Source organism: Orcinus orca, chromosome 13 (genome assembly GCF_937001465.1).
Source record: "Orcinus orca chromosome 13, mOrcOrc1.1, whole genome shotgun sequence".
Classification (NCBI taxonomy): domain Eukaryota; kingdom Metazoa; phylum Chordata; class Mammalia; order Artiodactyla; family Delphinidae; genus Orcinus; species Orcinus orca.
In genome coordinates this window covers 50,773,531-50,793,834 of record NC_064571.1, presented here as the reverse complement: position 1 = coordinate 50,793,834, position 20,304 = coordinate 50,773,531, and the positions used below count along the sequence as shown (strand labels likewise).

At 37.2% G+C, this 20,304-nt stretch overlaps 1 protein-coding gene across 27 annotated transcripts in view; it reads right to left on the bottom strand.

The window, feature by feature from the left end:
* The window catches only part of NRXN1 (neurexin 1), a 1,124,566-nt gene that overhangs the window by 41,258 nt on the left and 1,063,004 nt on the right, over window positions 1–20,304 (bottom strand). Inside the window, exon 1 of one of the 27 annotated variants that reach the window (XM_033419111.2) lies at window positions 13,066–13,259. The exons of 25 other annotated variants lie outside the window; for them this stretch is intronic. In XM_033419111.2, the coding sequence (XP_033275002.1) occupies window positions 13,066–13,098 (33 nt within the window). In that variant the 5' untranslated portion in view covers window positions 13,099–13,259. Of the gene's footprint in view, window positions 1–13,065; window positions 13,260–20,304 lie in introns of those variants that run through there. One more of the 27 variants, XM_033419110.2, reaches the window with a different exon arrangement.

The window sequence follows — 20,304 nt, the reverse complement described above, 5'->3', positions numbered from 1 at the left end:
CTTGACAAAAACACTTTCCTCCCATAAATGGAACCTACAGAATACTAAAATTGGAAAGTTTTAAAGTTAACTATTTGATATAAGAAATAATTCTTAACAAATTCTCTTCAAATTCCAAGGCTTTTTCCATCTAAATTTGCACTATGAAAATTAAGCCAATAATAAAAAAATTCATTCACCAGCAAAAAAAAAAAAAAAAAAAAAAAGATTTCTAAGAGTATATGTTCTTTAGTTTTCTAAGAGTATATGTTTAGATCATTTGCTGCAAATGATCCATGATGATACAAAGTGCCCTACGTGAAATGAGACAAGGGACCCTGCTATGTCCTGCATTCAGTTACTGACAAAACCTTCACAAAACTGTTATTAGCTACCAAAGCCTGGCAGTTTTAAAATTCACTTTGCTGCTTTAACTTTGACTCATCTTCTAAAACACACACACACACACACACACACACACACACACACTCATTCTCTCTGTCCCTTATACTCCTTGATTTAACAGCTAGTTGATATACTTTAAAAGTACAGTAGTGCTCCCCCATTCTAAAAAGCCTACAGCAGTGCTAGAATTAAACAAATGAGAACACAGTAATTAGCTATGCAAACTGTCAAGTAGATCTAAAAAGAAAAACAACCCAGAAAACACAACAATCAGCAGTTTCAAGCTCTAACAAGAATCTACATTGAGTTCCCATTTATTTTAAACAAAAATACATTAGGTCACTGAAAAACATTCGCAGCAATTTCCATGGAAATAGGGCAAATCAGCTAATGGGTCTTTTACATCTCTAATTTCTATGATTCTGATACAGTAGAAAAGTCTTTGGTCCTACACTCTTCCCAAATAATTTCTATCCTACTCCTCTATAACCAGATTCATTCCCAAAGTGAGTAGCATCTAAAATGGTTCCAAAGTGATATGGAACAGGTGTGTGGGTCAAATCACATCCTGTGACCCCCAATTCCCAAATCCCTCCCTAAACCTCACCACAATAGTTTCATAAGAGGTAATGAAATTAAAGGGTAAACTGGAAAGGGAAAATAATTGTTAAATTATCTGGGGCATTTGTGTGTGAATGGAAGGGAGAAGACATTCAATTCTTTGCGTGGAGAGTATGAATTACACAATTTGTAGCTAAATCTCTGGGATCCTTTACTACCTACCTTCTCCCTCTTACAACCACGCTGAGTCCCTATGAAGCAACACAGACTACTTCCAACATATACATGCTTTGTCTGAAATATCAATCTAATGCTTACATTGACGGTTAATGTTCCTTTAACCCATTATGCAACCAGTAATAGAATTAGAATATCAGATTTTTTAAAAAATCTAGAATTGTGATGAACGCATTTACTTTGAAACTTGTGTTTGCTTCAGTTCTCTTATCTTCAAACTTGTAGAACAACTGTCTGCTTTATAAAATTGAGAATGTAAGATGGGATGCCTGAAACTGGTCTAGGATAGGACATAGCATTCTGAAATTCGACTAGGAGCTCAATCATTATCTAACCCATTGACCCGTGGCAAATCACTCCCCATTCCAATATAAGTAGGTTAGAGTAGATGACCCCCCAGGTCCCTTTAAAATATAATAATCAAGGGTAACACAAGAGAATCTTGTAGTACAGATAAGCCTCTTGATTTTGGTGGTGATTATAAGAAGCTATATGTGTGATAAAATTGCATAGAACTACATAGACACACACAGACACACACAATAAATGCATGTATAACTGGCAAAATCTGAATAAGCTCTATGATTTACATGCTGGTTTTGATATTGAACTATAGTTATATAAGATGTTAACATGGAGGGAAGTTGGATAAAGGGTACAGGGGACCTCCCATATCTTTCTTTGCAACTATCTGTGAATCTATAATTATTTCCAAAATTAAAAAATATATATATAAGTACCTAATACATGCATACATACATAAATATAATAATCTTTGATTTCATGAAATGGCTTGTTGACTGTCAAAGATAAATGCCAATATACAGGGCCTGATGCTTTATCAATGAAGTGAAATTTATTGGTTCCAAACAATCCACTTTTCAGCTAAATGTGATAATTTTTACCTAAAACAATTAGTGGTTTAAAGGTAGTTAGGATATTGACTATTTCTCCATGATTTGAAGTGAGGAAATTGTTATGTGACAGGTTGTTACTAGTGACACTATTTTTGCCAGCCCTTCTGTTATTTATCCTTGAATACTGAACCCTATGGATTAAGATACCAAATAACTAAAAATTTCAACAACAAGCCTTTGATTTAAAAGAGAAAATTAAAACAAAATACAAATAAAACAAAACAAAACCAACACAATTCTAAAGGAAGTGTCAGGGAGTTACTAAAAAATGAATTCCTAACATTTATATTCTGAGGACTCTACAGTTTCTGTTCAATTAACTTCTCCTATGATGAGTAATCTTACTTTCTATTCCTAAAACCCTGTAGAATCCTATTCATCTAAGAATTAGGTTGTGCTCAATGTATTTCCTTTCAATGTCATAGAATCCAGTGGACTCTCCTGACCTCCCTGAGGTCTAAAAATCATGGCTAGTGTCTTAGCAATTTTGTACCTATATGTTGGTCAAAGTTTGATTCTTAAGTTTCACCAGTGGGGCAAAAGAAAGCAAAATAGATGCCTGTAGCAGACTTCTGTTAGAAGTAAAGTAGAAAAGAGGCAAAGAAAGCAGGAAACTATAAAGAAAAGAGTGAGCAGAAGGAAAGAGAAAAGGTAAGAAAATGCTTCCCTCACCTATGTTTGGAGAGTGGTGGGGGACCTCAGTCCATTTTACAGATGAGACCAATGATAGAGGTACTTCAGACTTAGAAAAGTAAAACTAATGTCTCACCCAGTGAGATATAAAACAGGTCTTGGGTTTCAAAATTCTAGAAAGGGATTTGAAAGAAAAGAAGCATTATAAAATGTACAAGTCAAAGTCAGTCAATCCATCAAATCACCTCTGCGCCAGGACTAGCCAACTAAACTGTATCTTCAGGATTTAGCTCTCTGGTGGCAGCAAAGACTACACTCCTCTTAAACAGCAAAGCGTAAGACACAGAACAGGAAAGAGCCTGGCAGAGGATTTTCCTGTCCTTGCACAGCTTTCACCAAACAATACAAGGTAAAACACAAAGAGGCAGTTTCTCAGTCACTTTAATTAAAAAAGGCAAAGAACGGTGAGTTACCTGATGCAATCCTTTTACAACCCATGCGTACTTCTCCCAGAGTTAATTCTACCAGTTACCATAAATTTAAAATGGTAGAACTACTCTCGCCAACTAAGGAATGTCACTCACTACCTGGTTCTACAAGAATTGAGTCATTAGCCACTGAAGTCGCTGACCTGTGGTACACCTGGAAAATAACTTAGGCCAGAGATCAGGAATAAGGCACTCTGTGCTCTGGGAAAACTGGCAGAACAGGCCTTCAGATGTTTATATTTTTTCAGGAGAAAATTTCATGAATCCAGATTCTTGCCTCTTCTCATAATTAGAAAATCATGAACTGAGATATCAATTCCTCATGACTAGCAGCAACCTTCTACTGAGATGTATGCTTGACTGCATAAACCCCTTCGCCAAACGCACACATATACTGGCTTCCTTGCCTACCTCCTTGGAGTAACTTCTCATAGCTATCTGAGAGGCCGTCTCCAGGCTATAGGCCCTCAGTAAGCCCCCAAATAAAACCGAATCATTTAAGTGTCATCACGTAAACAGAAAGACAAGCTTCTCTTTACATAATAGGTAATGAGCCAAGAAAGACACTAAGGGTGGTAAACATGTGTCAAAGCTGCTGTAACAGAATCCAGACCTTTACTTCATGTGGCCATAATGAAAAGAGCTGGTGAGAAGTGTGAGGCTATCACCTAACACTTTGCCCCTCTTTGCTCTCCCTAGTGCCACAGTGCATCTTAAGCTTTGCGGGCTCCAGGTAATGCTTTAAAGTTAAAGTGTTTCAAGCTAACTGTGTTCTGGAAGTCAAATCTATCGTTATAAGATTACATTAAAAGCTAAGCCTCTACTGTACATATCAATTTGTACTCCGAAATGCTGGTTTCCCAGAGCATTCACCAAAATCTATCTAGGTTTAGATGCTGATAAGAAATAGAAGAAAAAAAATAAAAATGCAATCACTGCACCTTCCATGTATTAAGTCTTAAAACTGTAAATGCCAAAGTTCTAATTTCATTTCTTTGTGTCTATATTTCCCTGCTAAATATTTCAAATTACTATAGACACTCACAAGCTATATTAGTTTTTACAGCTAAATTATGAACGTTCATAAAAATAATTTGTCCTACACATCTAACCTTTTGTTCTCAATATAGACCCAGTTTCTTTTTCACATTTATAGAAAAATGCTTACAAAGTCTTGTTCTCTGAGGATCTCATTTGGCAGTGATTAAATTTATTTTTCATAAATCTTTCTTGGTGATGAGAATTCTTCTCAGACTGTGCTGTTGATTGCTTATGTTACCTCTTTCCTTACCACTTTCATTAGAAGTCTCATTGTACCTTGTTTCTTAGAGAAGAATTTGAAACTGATTTGGGGATGAAGGACTTTTAGTCCAGCACTTTATGAAATATTTATCCATACAAAGCCTAAAAATACACATGGTAGGTACAGCATTCACGTGGGTAATTATTTAGTAGATTCAGCACATAATTTTACACCACAGGGTTCTTATTAGGAACACCAGAAAGGGAATCAGAGTTTCTTGACACATGGTAATAAATATTTTCACTTCCAATGAATAATTTAGCTCTTTTGGTATTCACTGTATGAAAAATAGATTGGAAATAATTTCAGGGTCTGTTAGCAAAGGTGAAGGTTTTGGAACACAAGGAGAAAACAGGGAGTATGGGGCCACTTTTCCCTTGTTTTCACAGAATTTTGCTTGTTTTTGTGATGCACGCACTGCAGATTTTCCCTCATTTGTCAAGATGATGTCAAAATGAAAAGATGTTATTCCTTCTGTAGCATTTCCTAGTGTTAGTTTTTAGGATTCCAAACCGTTAATTATGTGAAATTTACCAGCCTTGCCCATAGAATGCTAATAAGTCTGTATTCTTCACTATGGAAGGAAAAGGAGATTTCCCTCCAATTAATCCTAGCCATGAATGGAATTATTCTCCCACTAGTTTCAAAATGAAAATTTCATACGAAAATCTCAGATGCAGGTTCATCTAAAAAGTCAGGGGAGACGACTCAACAAAATGAAAAGCAGTCTATGTTTTAAGACCACTTTTCTTCAACAACTTTTTCTTTTAAAGGAAATTCACATTTATTCACACTCTAAAATCATAAAGTATCAGAGCTGCAAACCCCTCACCTTACAAATGGGGAAGTCAAGTAGCAGAAATTTAAGTAGTTGGTTTTCACCATACCAGTAGCAGTAAAACTTTCTCTATTGTAATGTCTTTATATAAATCTATTAAAATAAAATGTTTTAAAATTATATAAACTCCAAAAAATAACCTATACACAATGGGACATTTTGAATTTGAGGTGAATTGGGGCAGTTGTAAGGACAAGTCTAAAATTTAGGAGAGTTTTCTATGCTGAGAATGGTAAAATTTCCCAAGGAAACAGAGAAAGGAAAAGCGAGTCTGTGACCAACTTCAAAATAAAACCAACACTGATAAGGGTGGGAAGAAAAAAACAATTGTTTGTCCTCCTAAAATACCTGATTGAATGTTTCTTAGTAGAAATTTGGGGTAGCCCAGTGGGGAGAATTCTCTTAGGTATTTGTGGGAATCAAACCAAGTGATGCTGAAATTTTCCAGAACTAGTTTGATGTCACTCAGTGGCATCTATGACACAAAAATTCTCAAAGCAAATCATTTCTCAAAGGGCATAGTGAATGTTAATTTCTTAAATTTGACAGAAGTACAATGCTTATATAAGATGTTAACATTAGGGGAAGCTGGATGAGAGTGAACTCTCTTTAATATGTTTGGAACATTTCTATATATTTAAATTATTTCAAACTAAAACATTTATTTAAAAAATAAAAGAATCATACTGATCTGATCAAATCCTATGTATTACATATAAGTTGGGAAAACTGGTATTTATAAAATAATTTTCTTTTAAAACAGATACAGATATGTTCATAAAGGAAAAAAATACAACTACAACCATAAAAAGTAACCTATGAATTCCCCACTTTTGTAATATTTACAGACATAAAACATGTATTATCCTCATTTGAATGGCATCTTTAGAAATGATCTTATATGGTAGACTTTCAAATAAACCAAGAATATACGTTTCTACTTCATCTCATCATTTTAAACCCTCATACCTCTTCCTAAAGAATTAAAAGAGTTGATGCCTCATTTAGGGAATTGCTAGGTACAAAGAGAGAGAGAGGTTAAAGTCAGTATTTATTTTTTTATTGCATCAGTAGTCTTCTGTTTAAAATGACAACATCTGTTGCAACTGAAATCTCACTGGCTATTTGGAAAACTAGAAAGTCAGGAATCTCAGAAAACCTTGTTGCATGGATGCCACTATACAGTGACCTGAGCTTACTGTCTCTAGCTTGAGATTTTCAAAAATAATCAAAAACTATTCGGTTTGATATTTTATACCTAGGTATTATTTCAATCAATTCTAATGAATGGTTCATGAAGTTTCCCATAATTATTCACTATATTTTAAACTACTTACTGAGGAAACAAGAGTATTTCGGTAACATGAGTACACTATTTACATAATTATCACTTATTCAGAATTGTTCCACTTCAGGCCAGACCTTTGCTTCCTGCCTATATCCTGCCATGTTCTATTTTCTTTTTGATGGGTGCCCTTCAAAAAGAAAATAGAATCAAAGATACAGAAAGAGGTAGAATCGAAGATACAGAAAGAAGTAGAATCAGGCATACTGAAAATTATTGCTGGAGTAATTTACAAATACACTTATTTACACCCTAGTGGCCTGAGACAGTTATACTTACTCCAAAGTGTCTTATTTACTATTGGAAAAGTGACTCAATATTTCAAGTCATCCCATCAATAAAAAGAAAATAATTTCTTATTTTTTAAGGGAAAACGTTTAGCAACAATAGCTAATTTTAACAAATAAAGAAAACAAATACAAACTAAATATGCAGGTGATTTTTAACTAAAAACAGTTGTACACATTTTGTATTACTTTTATCATTAATAAAGCATGAAAACTGGTTTAAGAAATCAATATGTTGTCCTGAGAACATGTAGAACAGGAAGCAACCACACTGACTGATTTTGAGACAAGCTACTTGGGATCTTGCTTCATATTCCAATACCCTCAGTGCCCTAAACACCACTTCAGAGGCTGGTATTGGTGTTACAGGATGTGTAGCCCACCTGATTTGACCTGATTTTGTGTTACCTTTCATTTTATGACTGGATAACTAGGGCTGCTCAAACAAATTCAGAGAACATACAGCAGAAAAACATCAGAGCATCTACTTAGCCCTTATTGAACTCTCCTTTCTCTAAGCTACCATGAAGTGTGTAATAGATGCTCAGCAAAAACGTGTTCATTAATTGAGACTATAGGGTGAAATTATTCAGCCTTCAATACCCCTCTAGTTTTATATGTGTTTGTCCTTTCTCCTCAGCTGGACTTTTAAGGCAGCAAGTGTCTTATTTTCCTTTGAGTCACCCATGACATCAAGCATCTACTGATCTATCAATCAGTAGATATTTTAACAGATCTTAACTATTAAATGCACCAAAAAAACACTGAGATACGTGCTTATATATTATAATTTTCAACATTCTGAAAAGAGATGGTATACTTCTTGAAGGCTTAAGAAAACTCTTGGCAAACCCAAGAGTAGCTATTACCCTGAAATTTCTAGTTTTTCTATGTAACCTATTATGTAGCAGGTAAATATTTAGCAGTGTTTTATGTAGACACACATATTCATACACACACCACGTTCAACTCTGAAAATATTGTAGTCCTACTACAAACCCAATGGATAGGTGATTCACTCAAATCTAACCGTGCTAATTGAGAGAAGTCATGGTACATGATGGAACACAATGATTTTTCAGCTCATGGGAAGTTGTGGTCTAGAGGACACATCTGGTCATGCAAGATAATCCATTATATAGATAGTTCACACATGGGTCATTGAGAATTGATGCCTGGGGCTATATCTATGCAACTCCAAACCAAGGGGCTTCAAAAAAAATCAAAATTCTATTCAAACTTTTTTTTTTTTTTGGCAGTACGCGGGCCTCTCACTGTTATGGCCTCTCCTGTTGCGGAGCACAGGCTCCGGACGCGCAGGCTCAGTGGCCATGGCTCACGGGCCCAGCCGCTCCGTGGCATGTGGGATCTTCCCGGACCAGGGCACGAACCTGTGTCCCCTGCATCGGCAGGCAGACTCTCAACCACTGCGCCACCAGGGAAGCCCTATGCAAACTTTTTGATTTGACAATAAAGTAGAGTGTTCTGAAGTCATAAAGGTAGTCTTAGTCATATACATACATTATTATACATACATAATATTTATATATGTAATCTATATTTTGTATATATAATACATAGTTTTTAATTATAAGAAAATTCATTTCAATGGAAGATTGATTGGGATGGCACTGTCTTTGAAGCTGTAGTAGAGTTTTTAATTTGAAAAATGTGAAGAGGTTGGACAGATGAAGGCATTTGCCCACACCACTAAACCTCCATATCATCTATGAATTTACTAGTAAATCTAGGCTGTGAGGTTATGTAATTATATTTTTGGTCTGAAATATGCTTACAGTCAAGATTGTGGCCCTACCAAACCTGTCATGTTTAAATAAAAAAGACAAGGAAACAAACATGAGAGCATACAGACTCCAGGACTGATGTCTTTCAGAGACTGATTTCTTTTGGTCCCCTAAATAATATTCAAGTCGTTCCCATCATTATATGAAGTTTTTGTCTTTTAAACTAAGCAATACCTAAGGTAATGAAGCCTGGAGCCTTTATAGTAAAAGACATTCCATTTAGTCGTGGGAAAACAGTAAAACTTTTTTGAGCCTTTTTTGCTATCAGGAAGACAATTAAATTGTGGCTTAATCTGCAGTCTCTCTCCCCCCCCCATATATATATATATATATATAAATATTTTTTTTCACAACAATGAAAACAAAAATGTATAATTGATTTTTTGGGGGGAAATAGTTCTCAGATAGTTTCCAATGCATAATCAAGTGAATTCAAATGAGGGTGAAAATTTGAGGGGAAAATGAAAGTGTGTAGTGATAATCACACATAATTTATGACACAAAACTAGAAAGTCTCTCTCATATATTTTTACTTTTTCATGGTTATTATTTAGTTTAGACTTATATGCTGTCTTAATTTTCTGTGAGACACTAGAGATACCCATGGGTTTATATCTGTCTGTGATTCTCCCCAGTTATTCTGTATACTGGAAATTGCCTATCTACTCGATACATTGTGCTTGGCTCCATTCTCCATGCTAAAGTAATGAGGGAAGGGAGCCTTCAGGAGATTCAAGTATCAGCTATCAAGTAAATGTAAATAAGATAGCAGAAAATAAAATCAATCTTGCTGGGTCAATATAGTAACCTTAATAGAAATCAATGATATTCAAAGCCTAAATATACACAAAAATGTATAAGCAGAACTTGGTGTCATTATATTCTGCTGAATTTATATATAGTTTATTGTTTCTGTTTAGTAATAGAGGTCTGGAACAAATGGCATTTGAGTCCATAGACAGGTAAAGCAGCAGAGGAATAAAGTACTGGGAGTAGAGGAAATGGGAAGTGAAAAAGCAGACTGAATTAATAAAAGGCACCAGTTGGTCTAAGTATAATTAAATATCCACTAACTCTGTTCACCTATATCTTGCTAGTGCTTATAACACCGGAATTAAGAGCACTAATTTTGACATGGCAAAATCTTGTTTCAAATGGGTTATTTTCTAAATGGGCAGAGTGTAAGCTTAGTCCTTGAAACATCTGAATTTAACATAGACAAAGACTGAAAGTTCTTGGCTACATGCTTTATTTTCCCATTTGAAAACTACAAAGTATAAGCTAAAAGGGCTTTTCCCATCAATTAGCAATCTGCCTACTGCATCCATCATATTGTTAATTGATTGCACTTGTAGTTTATAAATGCACCCAGATGCTGTGGAATGAGCACATTTTGTAAATTAAAGGAGCATATGGAACACACACAGACAGTAACATTTCATCACAACTACCCAAAACATCCTTAATATGCAATGCTACATCACTAATTACTTCGTAAACATGTAAGCATTTCCTGGTTAATGTCTTGGTGAGAAATTTGCTTGGCAGTTGACCCCCAAATGCTACTGTGACCAGACATTTAATACCACTTCAGGGCTCTTCTAGTTTCATTCTACAGAAGGAGAAAGTGGCACTCAACATATCAGGCAACTTGACTGTGCAAAGTGAGAGAAAATATTTATTCTTTAACACTGGGTTATCTTGCTTAATAAACACCAGTCAACCCTCCAAAATATAAATATCTGTCCGAAGATCTGTCTGTAGGCACTATTTCTTTCTAAAAACGTTAGAGGGAATTTGCCAAGTGAGGAGAATTTTGTTGCTTAGTGGACTCTTTAATTTCTAAGAACAGGGCATTGGAAGAAAAGGACTGGAGAAAGTATACGAAATTGGTCTCATTCGTTAACTCTGGGAAAATCAATATAAATGATTTGAATATATTATCCTAAATGTATCTTAGGATATTAAAGGTAAAGGTTTTATTTTATTTTATTTTTTTTTGCAGTACGCGGGCCTCTCACTGTTTTGCCCTCTCCCGTTGCGGAGCACAGGCTCCGGACGCGCAGGCTCAGCGCGCACATGGCTCACAGGCCTAGCCACTCCGCGGCATGTGGAATCTTCCCGGACCAGGGCACGAACCCATGTCCCCTGCATGCGCAGGCGGACTCTCAACCACCGCGCCACCAGGGAAGCCCAAAGGTAAAGGTTTTCATTCCCTTTACCTATGTCATAATTCCTTGTCAAGCCAAGGTTCAACAGGCAGTCAAAAGAGACATGCAACACGGCTAAATTTCCTTTGGAAAATGGAAATTCTCTCCATACACAAGGTCCACCAACCAAATGATTAAGAGAGCTGTGGGTGACCCACAGAGTAAGAGATGTGTACTTAAACTTTTAAAATTTGTGTTTCATTGGTACATTTTGGCAGCATGATTTTGGTAAAATTCAGTTGTACTCAGGACTGGAAATCGTGTCTGGGTTCACCATAGGATTTTGAAATAATCATTGAAATCACAGAATTCAGAAGTAAATTGATTTTTCATTCTTTTTCAGTCCTATGACCCTTCTGGGCAAAGACTGTGCCCTTGGGTGACAGAAGGCTTGATTAATTTCATTGCAGAATTTGAACTGGGCATTGGTCAAGCCCCCAGCCTTCAGGATAAAGTCAACAAATACTTAAATAAAACATTTAAAGTTATTCTAGAAATGAACATCTATTTATAAGCCAGAAGTGAAAAATCAGTAGATTAGTCAGCATGAGCTCCTAATGTTTTCATAATTCAAAGCTTACTTAGGGAAAGAGTCAGCAAGCCCTATTGATGCTTGAATCGTTAAAGTCTGATAAATAAGTTTAGTAGTTATTGCCATATTTATATGTAGATACCAATGACTCAAATAATATGACAGCTTAATTTGAATTCTGCTCCTATTGAATACTCTTCCTGAATATGGCAAAGAGAAAAAGGTTACAAACAACAACAAAGAGCACACCATTTATAATCTGGTAAAGTACCTTCTATTCATGGGATTTCTTTCCTAATCTATGAAGCAGGGGTTACCTAATTCAATGAAAAATAGTTGTCACAACAGACATGACATTCTATCTCATACTTAAAGGAAGATGCAATCAGAAGTTCCCTTGAAAAGAGGGGCCAGGCTTCCTTCACTATTAAGCCTACTCCTCCCCTCCCCCCTCCCCTTTTCTGAGACTCAATCCCTTCTGTTCTCCATCTGCTCCGCCCCCGCCTATTGTTTCCTCTCCCAGCCAAGCATGCCAATCCCATCTGGCCATACTCTTGCTTTTGCTGGCTCTAATTCCCATGGGCCTAGGAAATACTTGAATGCCAAGGCTTTTCTCCTCTTCAGGAGAATAAGGATAGCTAGGAGACTATCAAACAATTATCCGAAGAATTCACACTCATTAACATGCACATGATGTCTCGAATACGCAAACAGCACTTTTAGAATCCTCTCTTAGGCTAAAATCAAAAAAAAAAATGTTTCTAATTCTCTCACCTCGGATGCATTTTTAAAAACTGAAATCTTACTGTCTCTGAAATAATCAAAATTTATATTTCAAAAATACAAAAACGTTCAGTAATCCCAGACATGCATTTTTTTTCAGTAAGCAGAATTAGTGTAAATAAGTGTTACTCAAATCTTACCATCATGAAATATTTCCATTAATTAATCAGGTTTAATAATCACTAATACATTTTCTGTGGCACAAAACATACAGTTAATTCACACATTACACCTTTACGAATTCTCAACGAAAACCCACTCTGCCACAAAAGCATGCATGGTCAGAATCTAAGCATATTTAGGCAAAATCATCACCAAGTCACTAACAATAATAAAGCAGTCTGGCGAGTCGTGAAAGCAGCTTTTATTCATGCTTTTACTCGAATCAACTTAATACATATATATAAACACCCCCCCCCCCACAATTTTTGGTTGTCTCTGCCACAAGCATGCTCATAAGACATCTGAAGCTCACGCCACAAACAAAAGTAGAAGCAACCATGCTCAGGGTTTAAGGACATTTAAAAATTTAAAACAACCTTTCTACGTTGCATACAGAGCGTGCATAAATTTGACATGCAATCTCCAAGAAGAAACATTTTAATATATATCTTAAAATTAGTTTATCCAAAAGAGTTTATTCTTATTTTCATTATTACTGTTCTTAGGCTCCTGGTATCTTAAACCCTGCATGCTGCAGTTCTAAGCTGTGCTGAGCACCGGCTGTGATAGAAGAAGCTACCTGCGAGTTTTCACAGTGCCATCTCATATCCATGTCTGTCTGGCTACCCTGCGTGCTTAGAGCTTTTTTCTTAATTCTTAATGGAAATCCTAGGAAATTTAGTCCATCCTCTGAAATCAATACTGGTGACAGGAGAGCTCCCTGACTCAGTGGGAGATCAAGATGATAAATTGCCTGCGCATCAGCCTGGCCTATCAGTGCCCTGCACACAGATGGGCGAGGAAACACACAGAAAAGGCTCTATCAGTCACGTGTCACCAATGAGCCAATGGCTGATGCACTACTGCAGGAAGGGATGCTGCAGTTCCGTCTGCAGTTGACGAGGCTGTTGGTAGACAGACCAGCCCGTGCCCAGCTCAAAAAGTCTTGGCAGTCTCTGCTGTCAAATTTGCTCCCCTACTGTGACTGCGTAGGGAAACGGACATTCCCCTAAACCCGGACCCAAATAAAGACCTATTTTCATGCACAGGAATTTTTCTCTGTATTCCTTTGTAATCCAATGTGACAGCTCAGCAGAAAGGAAACTACTTTTTAACATCCCAACCCTTCAACTCTTCTTATGTGCTTCCCTTCAGATGATTATCACCTTTTCACCTAATATTAAATTAGAAGTCTTAAACTGTGCAATTAGCATGCAACCCTCCTAACAGAATCGGCTCAAAGCTTTGTAATTGTAATTTTATTTTCAAGTTAATGAATGGCATTTTTTGAATACCCCGTTTATAATGAATATTGTTATGGGATAATTTTGTATAGGCAATTATGCTACATTAAGAAATACATTACTATGCTTTTTTTTTTTGCCAATTAGAGCTGTTTCTCTTTAAAGACAATTTAAGTCCCAATAAATATGCCATGTTATCGATCGTTAAAAAGACAAACAAGGTCACCTTATTTTTGATAAAGGAGGCAAGAATATACAATGGAGAAAAGACAGCCTCTTCAATAAGTGGTGCTGGGAAAACTGGACAGCTACATGTGAAAGAGTGAAATTAGAACACTCCCTGACACCATACACAAAAATAAACTCAAAATGGATTAAAGACCTAAACGTTAAGGCCAGACACTATAAAACTCTTAGAGGAAAACATAGGCAGAACACTATGACATAAATCACAGCAAGATCCTTTTTGACCCACCTCCTAGAGAAATGGAAATAAAAACAAAAATAAACAAATGGGACCTAATGAAACTTAAAAGCCTTTGCACAGCAAAGGAAACCATAAACATGAGGAAAAGACAACCCTCAGAATGGGAGAAAATATTTGCAAACGAAGCAACTGACAAAGGATTAATCTCCAAAATTTACAAGCAGCTCATGCAGCTCAATATCAAAAAAACAAACAATCCAATCCAAAAATGGGCAGAAGACCTAAATAGACATTTCTCCAAAGAAGATATACAGACTGCCAACAAACACATGAAAGGATGCTCAGCATCACTAATCATTAGAGAAATGCAAATCAAAACTACAATGAGGTATCACCTCACACCAGTCAGAATGGCCATCATCAAAAAATCTACAAACAATAAATGCTGGAGAGGGTGTGGAGAAAAGGGAACCCTCTTGCACTGTTGGTGGGAATGTAAATTGATACAGCTACTGTGGAGAACAGTAGGGAGGTTCCTTAAAAAACTAAAAACAGGGCTTCCCTGGTGGCGCAGTGGTTGAGAGTCTGTCTGCCGATGCAGGGGACACGGGTTCGTGCCCCAGTCCGAGAAGATCCCACATGCCACGGAGCGGCTGGGCCCGTAAGCCATGGCCGCTGAGCCTGTGCGTCCAGAGCCTGTGCTCCGCAACGGGAGAGGCCACAACAGTGAGAGGCCCGTGTACCACAAAAAAAAAAAAAAAAAAACTAAAAACAGAACTACCATATGACCCAGCAATCCCACTACTGGGCATATACCCTGAGAAAACCATAATTCAAAAAGAGTCATGTACCACAATGTTCATTGCAGCTCTATTTACAACAGCCAGGAGATGGAAGCAACCTAAGTGTCCATCATCGGATGAATGGATAAAGAAGATGTGGCACATATATATACAATGCAATATTACTCAGCCATAAAAAGAAATGAAATTGAGTTATTTGTGGTGAGGTGGATGGACCTAGAGTCTGTCATACAGAGTGAAGTAAGTCAGAAAGAGAAAGACAAATACCGTATGCTAACACATACATATGGAATCTAAAAAAAAAAAAAAGGTTCTGAAGAACCCAGGGGCAGGACAGGAATAAAGACGCAGACGTAGAGAATAGACTTGAGGACACGGGGAGGGGGAAGGGTAAACTGGGATGAAGTGAGAGAGTGGCATGGACTTATATATACTACCAAATGTAAAATAGGTAGCTAGTGGGAAGCAGCCACATAGCACAGGGAGATCAGCTCAGTGCTCTGTGACCACTTAGAGGGGTGGGATAGGGAGGGTGGGAGGGAGACGCAAGAGGGAGGAGATATGGGGATATATGTATATGTATAGCTGATTCACTTTGTTATAAAGCAGAAAGTAACACACCATTGTGAAGCAATTATACTCCAATAAAGATGTTAAAAAATACAAACAAAATAAAACAACAAAAAATAAAAATACAAACAAACAAGCACCAAAGGATGTACACATCCTGCTTCCCAAAGCCAGAAAAATAAATGAGTTATCCAGTGTTGGAAATATGTACTTATTTTTTGCCTTTCCTCTAAAATGTAAAGTAATCCTTTCGTAAGCAAAGGCTCCACATCTGGAATACCATATGGAAATATATCCCCAATACATCTGCATTTATTGATCATTCTGTAATAGCAGACATGTTGCACAGTTCAAGGTAACTGAGATGATCGTATCCTGTCTGACAAGGAATGTTTTAAGTTGTGAGACTATGGTGTGTTTCAAATGGCAGTATCATGGAGATACTTTTTAAAAAGCTTAAAAGAAACATTGAATGATCTTCGGGAATAACCTTTATATGACAAAGAGTACCTGGGGAACCTCTATTGTTCTTTATGGCCCAGTTTTCATTATCTCCATGCATTTTCAAGGACTAATTCTAACCCCGTTTAGAGTCACTCAATACTACTAAGAAAAAAATCTGAGAATAAATCGTGATAGGTATGCCATAAGAAAGTAAAGTGCCACTGAGGTTTAGAATGCTGAAATTCCAAAGCTCATTTTGTCTTTCCATCCTGGAAAGAATGGACTCTGTCAAGTTTTTGTTTTGCAAATTCCTTTCCTCTCTCCTTTATTCAATGTTGACTCTAAGGAAATAATAAAGCATTTCTTAAGTTCTTTAAAATATATATTGTTTTGTGCCCACTCTCTCCATTTGGCCTATTTATTCAATAATATGACCCTCAACAACCAAACTTTATTCTTTTAAAAGAAAAGATTAAGGCTCAGAGCATTTATCAAAAAGAAAACAACTATCATGAAACATTGACATTAAACCTATTTATTGAACTATTGTAATAGCCAAAAACTGGAAACCACCTACTCATCAATAATGAACTGATGAGATACATTACAGTTTTACAGTCCGGATACTCTGTAGCTGTTATATAGAACGTGGTAAATTCAAACATGCGTATATGAAGAGATCTCTAAGATATATTGTTATGTAAACAAAAATTAAAGGTACAAATTTAAAATTGTTTAAAGGCTATATACCCACACGCATTTACACACACAAATACATAGCTGCATATGCAAAGGAAATTTCTGTAAGGACATAAAGTATCAGTTAATAGTGGTTAAATCTGAGGAGGGGAGCTGAGTTCAAAGGTGGGACCATAGCCTAGTTTTAACAGGTACCATGTTGGACATTTTTCAAATCAAGTCTATGTATTCCTCTTCTAATTTAAAATTATTAAATAATGTAAATGATGGCACCTATGTTCATTTATGGTTAAAAGGACGTGATTGGTAGATGTTTTAAGCAAAACTGTTGAGCGGAAAGGAGGACAGACAGAGGGAAGGGTGGCCTGTTTTTTTTCATGCAAAGAACACTGAGTACGTGTGGGCAAGAAGAGAGCTGCTAGGTATAGGCTCTGGCAGTCTTAGCTGAAGACCTCCACATCCCATATTAACTTTCGATTCTCTCATCTCTGAATGCAGATAACAGTGCAAACTTACGTGTGTTACAGAGCTTTACAACTTCTAGCGACAATTCACCTGAATCATCTCTGATTCTTAGAGGTAGGAATGTGGAGGACTGAGAAATAAAGGATTTGACTAGTTACCTGAACTTGGGTGAATTAACTCTTTCAAAACGTAGTTTTCTCAGAAGGATGCAACTGGCAAGAAATGGCAGAGCTAAACTCGAATCTTAATTTAGGATATTGTTTACTGCTGCTTTAAAAGCAAGATGATGTGCATTTTTTTTTTTTAACCAATAATGGTATAGGGTTAAGGACAAGATGAAATCCATTTTCTTCTGGTTCCTACCTGGCACAAGCTTGTTTTATCCCCAAACCAGAACCTGGCTTAGAGATTCTATTTTTAACTCTTTTGTTGTTGTTATTCAGATTCTTATAACTTTAAGAGATATAAACTTTAAAAAAAGAATTGGCCAAATTTAGTGAAAGGCTTCTAATATGCATTATTCAAGAATTTTTTGTTTTACCCCCAATTATTCTAAATCATGGTTTATGGGGGGGGGGTGATTTTGTCCCCAAGGGAACATCTGACAATGTATGGAAACATTTATCGTTGTCACAACTGGGGGAAGTGTTCCTAGCATCTAGTGGGTAGTAGCCAAGGACGCTGCTAATCATCTTAAAATGTACAGGACAGCTCCTACATCAAAGAGTTATCTGGCCCTAGATGTCCATAGTACTGAGACTGAGAAATCACGCTCTAAACACTGGGCTTTTCTACCTTATTTACAAACAGGTTAAAAAAGAAAAAGTATTCTGTATATATTGTGATGTGGCAAGGAAGGAAGTTTAGATGGAGAGAAGAGGATAACCAAGGCCCAAGGCTGTGGGTCACTCTAAAGTTAAGAAGTCATGGAGAAGAGGAAGAAACAGCAAATGAGGATGAGGCTAGGAGGAAAAGCAAAGTGTGGTGATCTGGAAGCCTGTGGTAAAAAATGTGTCAGAAAACACATTGGCATCAACTTGCTCGAATGCTGTTAATAGGTCAAGTAATCCATTCTCCATGGAGGTTTATATTTAAACAAAGGGTCTGAGAAATTAATCTCATTGAAATTAACAATATAAAAGGCTTGAGGTCCTTATTCCTTTTCATATTTGAATTTTTGAAGATGTGGCCAGAAAAAGTAATATTTACAGGGATCACAGGAGGGCTCTTTGAGGGACTACGTGAGGGGAGGGGGCTTTTGTGACCCTCAAATTATACTTCTTAGGCTACTTAGAGTCCACAAAGTTAGACTTGTAAACAAGCAAGCGAATAAATCCCAGTTTGGACCCCTCCCCACACCCCACCACAGCTTGCAGAGTGTCACCATATCCCACTAGCAAGGAGGTTAGTGATTCTTGTCTCCAGGACCCCACCCTGTCTTTCTATCCATAGATTAAGTTTTTAGGAACAGAGTTCTCAGAACCAGCTTCAGGCACTTTCCCTCTGTGACTCCTGTCATGCCAATTTCCACACTTGGCCAAGCCTGTGCGTCAGTGCAACAGGGCTGAGATACAGAGCCACCTCGAACACTGTGACATTGGAGCAGCTTCAAGCCACATTAATGCTCTTTGTAACAGGGAAATATTGCAGGAAAGCAGGAGAGAGAGAGAGAGAGAGAGAGAGAGAGAGAGAGAGAGAGGGAGGGAGGGAGGGAGGGAGGGAGAGAGGGGGAGAGAGGGGGAGAGAGAGAGAGAGAGAGAGAGAGAGAGAGAGAGAGAGAGAGAGAGAGATCAGAGAAAAGAGCCACAGATCTAGATATTACCACGTACTCTGTGGTGTGGGAGCATATTCCATGTCACAGTTCTCTTAAAACCAGAAGGGTTTTTACAACTCCAAGAGCTTGTATGGCTTGCATAGACCAACTCCTTCATTTTATGGATGAAGGATTTTGAGGCAGAGAGGTTAAATAACTTGGCTTAAATTAAGTTACAGTGGGATTCTGTCCCATTCCAGTCAATGGATCAACATGATATTGGCAAGTTTCAAGATTTTAAAAATCACCATAATTATTAACCAGAGTAAAACTTAGAGGAAGGGGAAACGTTGATGTCAAATAAGAGACAGTAGATGGCTCCAAAGCCTCCTCCCTCCCACACTGATGCTGGATTAAGGAAGGCATGGAAAGCTTTTGCTACCCAGGAAAGAGAGTATGATCCTCCACTGGGCATTGATAGGCTATGAAATACAAAAGAAGCAGCTTTGAGTCTCCTCCTTTCACAAGAATATGAGTGGTGGCTGAAAATTGTTTTATATGCAAATTCTCTTGTCTGTACTTTCACCACAGTGATGATGAATGGGAAGTAGGATGCATGAGTGACTTTTAAAAGACATATGTCAGGAAGTAAGCTCTAGTTGTGAGAGAATATAGAATAGGAAATATTCTGGACCATTTTCCTTTTTTAAGAGAACAAATAGAAATGGTAGAAAATCATAGTGGATTACATTAGTTTTAAATTTTATTTTATTTTTTTTCCCCTACAATGGCAGCCCTAGTTTGACACCATGGAGTGCCACTACACTCCTGTTAACTACTAATTTAATATTTGCAAGTACAGGTTAGAGGCAGGAAGTGAATTAATGTCTAAATGAGTAAAATTTCTCATATTCTATATCTTATGGTGTCGGTTTTCTGCAACCTTATTCTTGTGGGTTTTTTTTTTTTTTTTTTTTTTCCCGGTACGTGGGCCTCTCAGTGTTGTGGCCTCTCTCGTTGCGGATCACAGGCTCCGGACGCGCAGGCTCAGCGGCCATGGCTCCTGACGCGCAGGCTCAGCGGCCATGGCTCACGGGCCCAGCCGCTCCACGACATGTGGGATCTTCCCGGACCGGGGCACGAACCCGTGTCCCCTGCATCGGCAGGCGGACTCTCAACCACTGCGCCACCAGGGAAGCCTGGGGTTTTGTTTTTTTACACCGATTATTTCTCTAGTTATGCACGCTTTTTGCAAAGTGAAAACACAAGCAAAAACCCCACTGCCTTATATAATCTTTTCCATAACACTGTATTCTAAAATGTATTAAACTAATGTTGAAACTAAAAGAAATTGATACTCAGAGGGATTAAATATCACCTATATCCATGAAGTTAGCAATTAAAAGTCTATTGA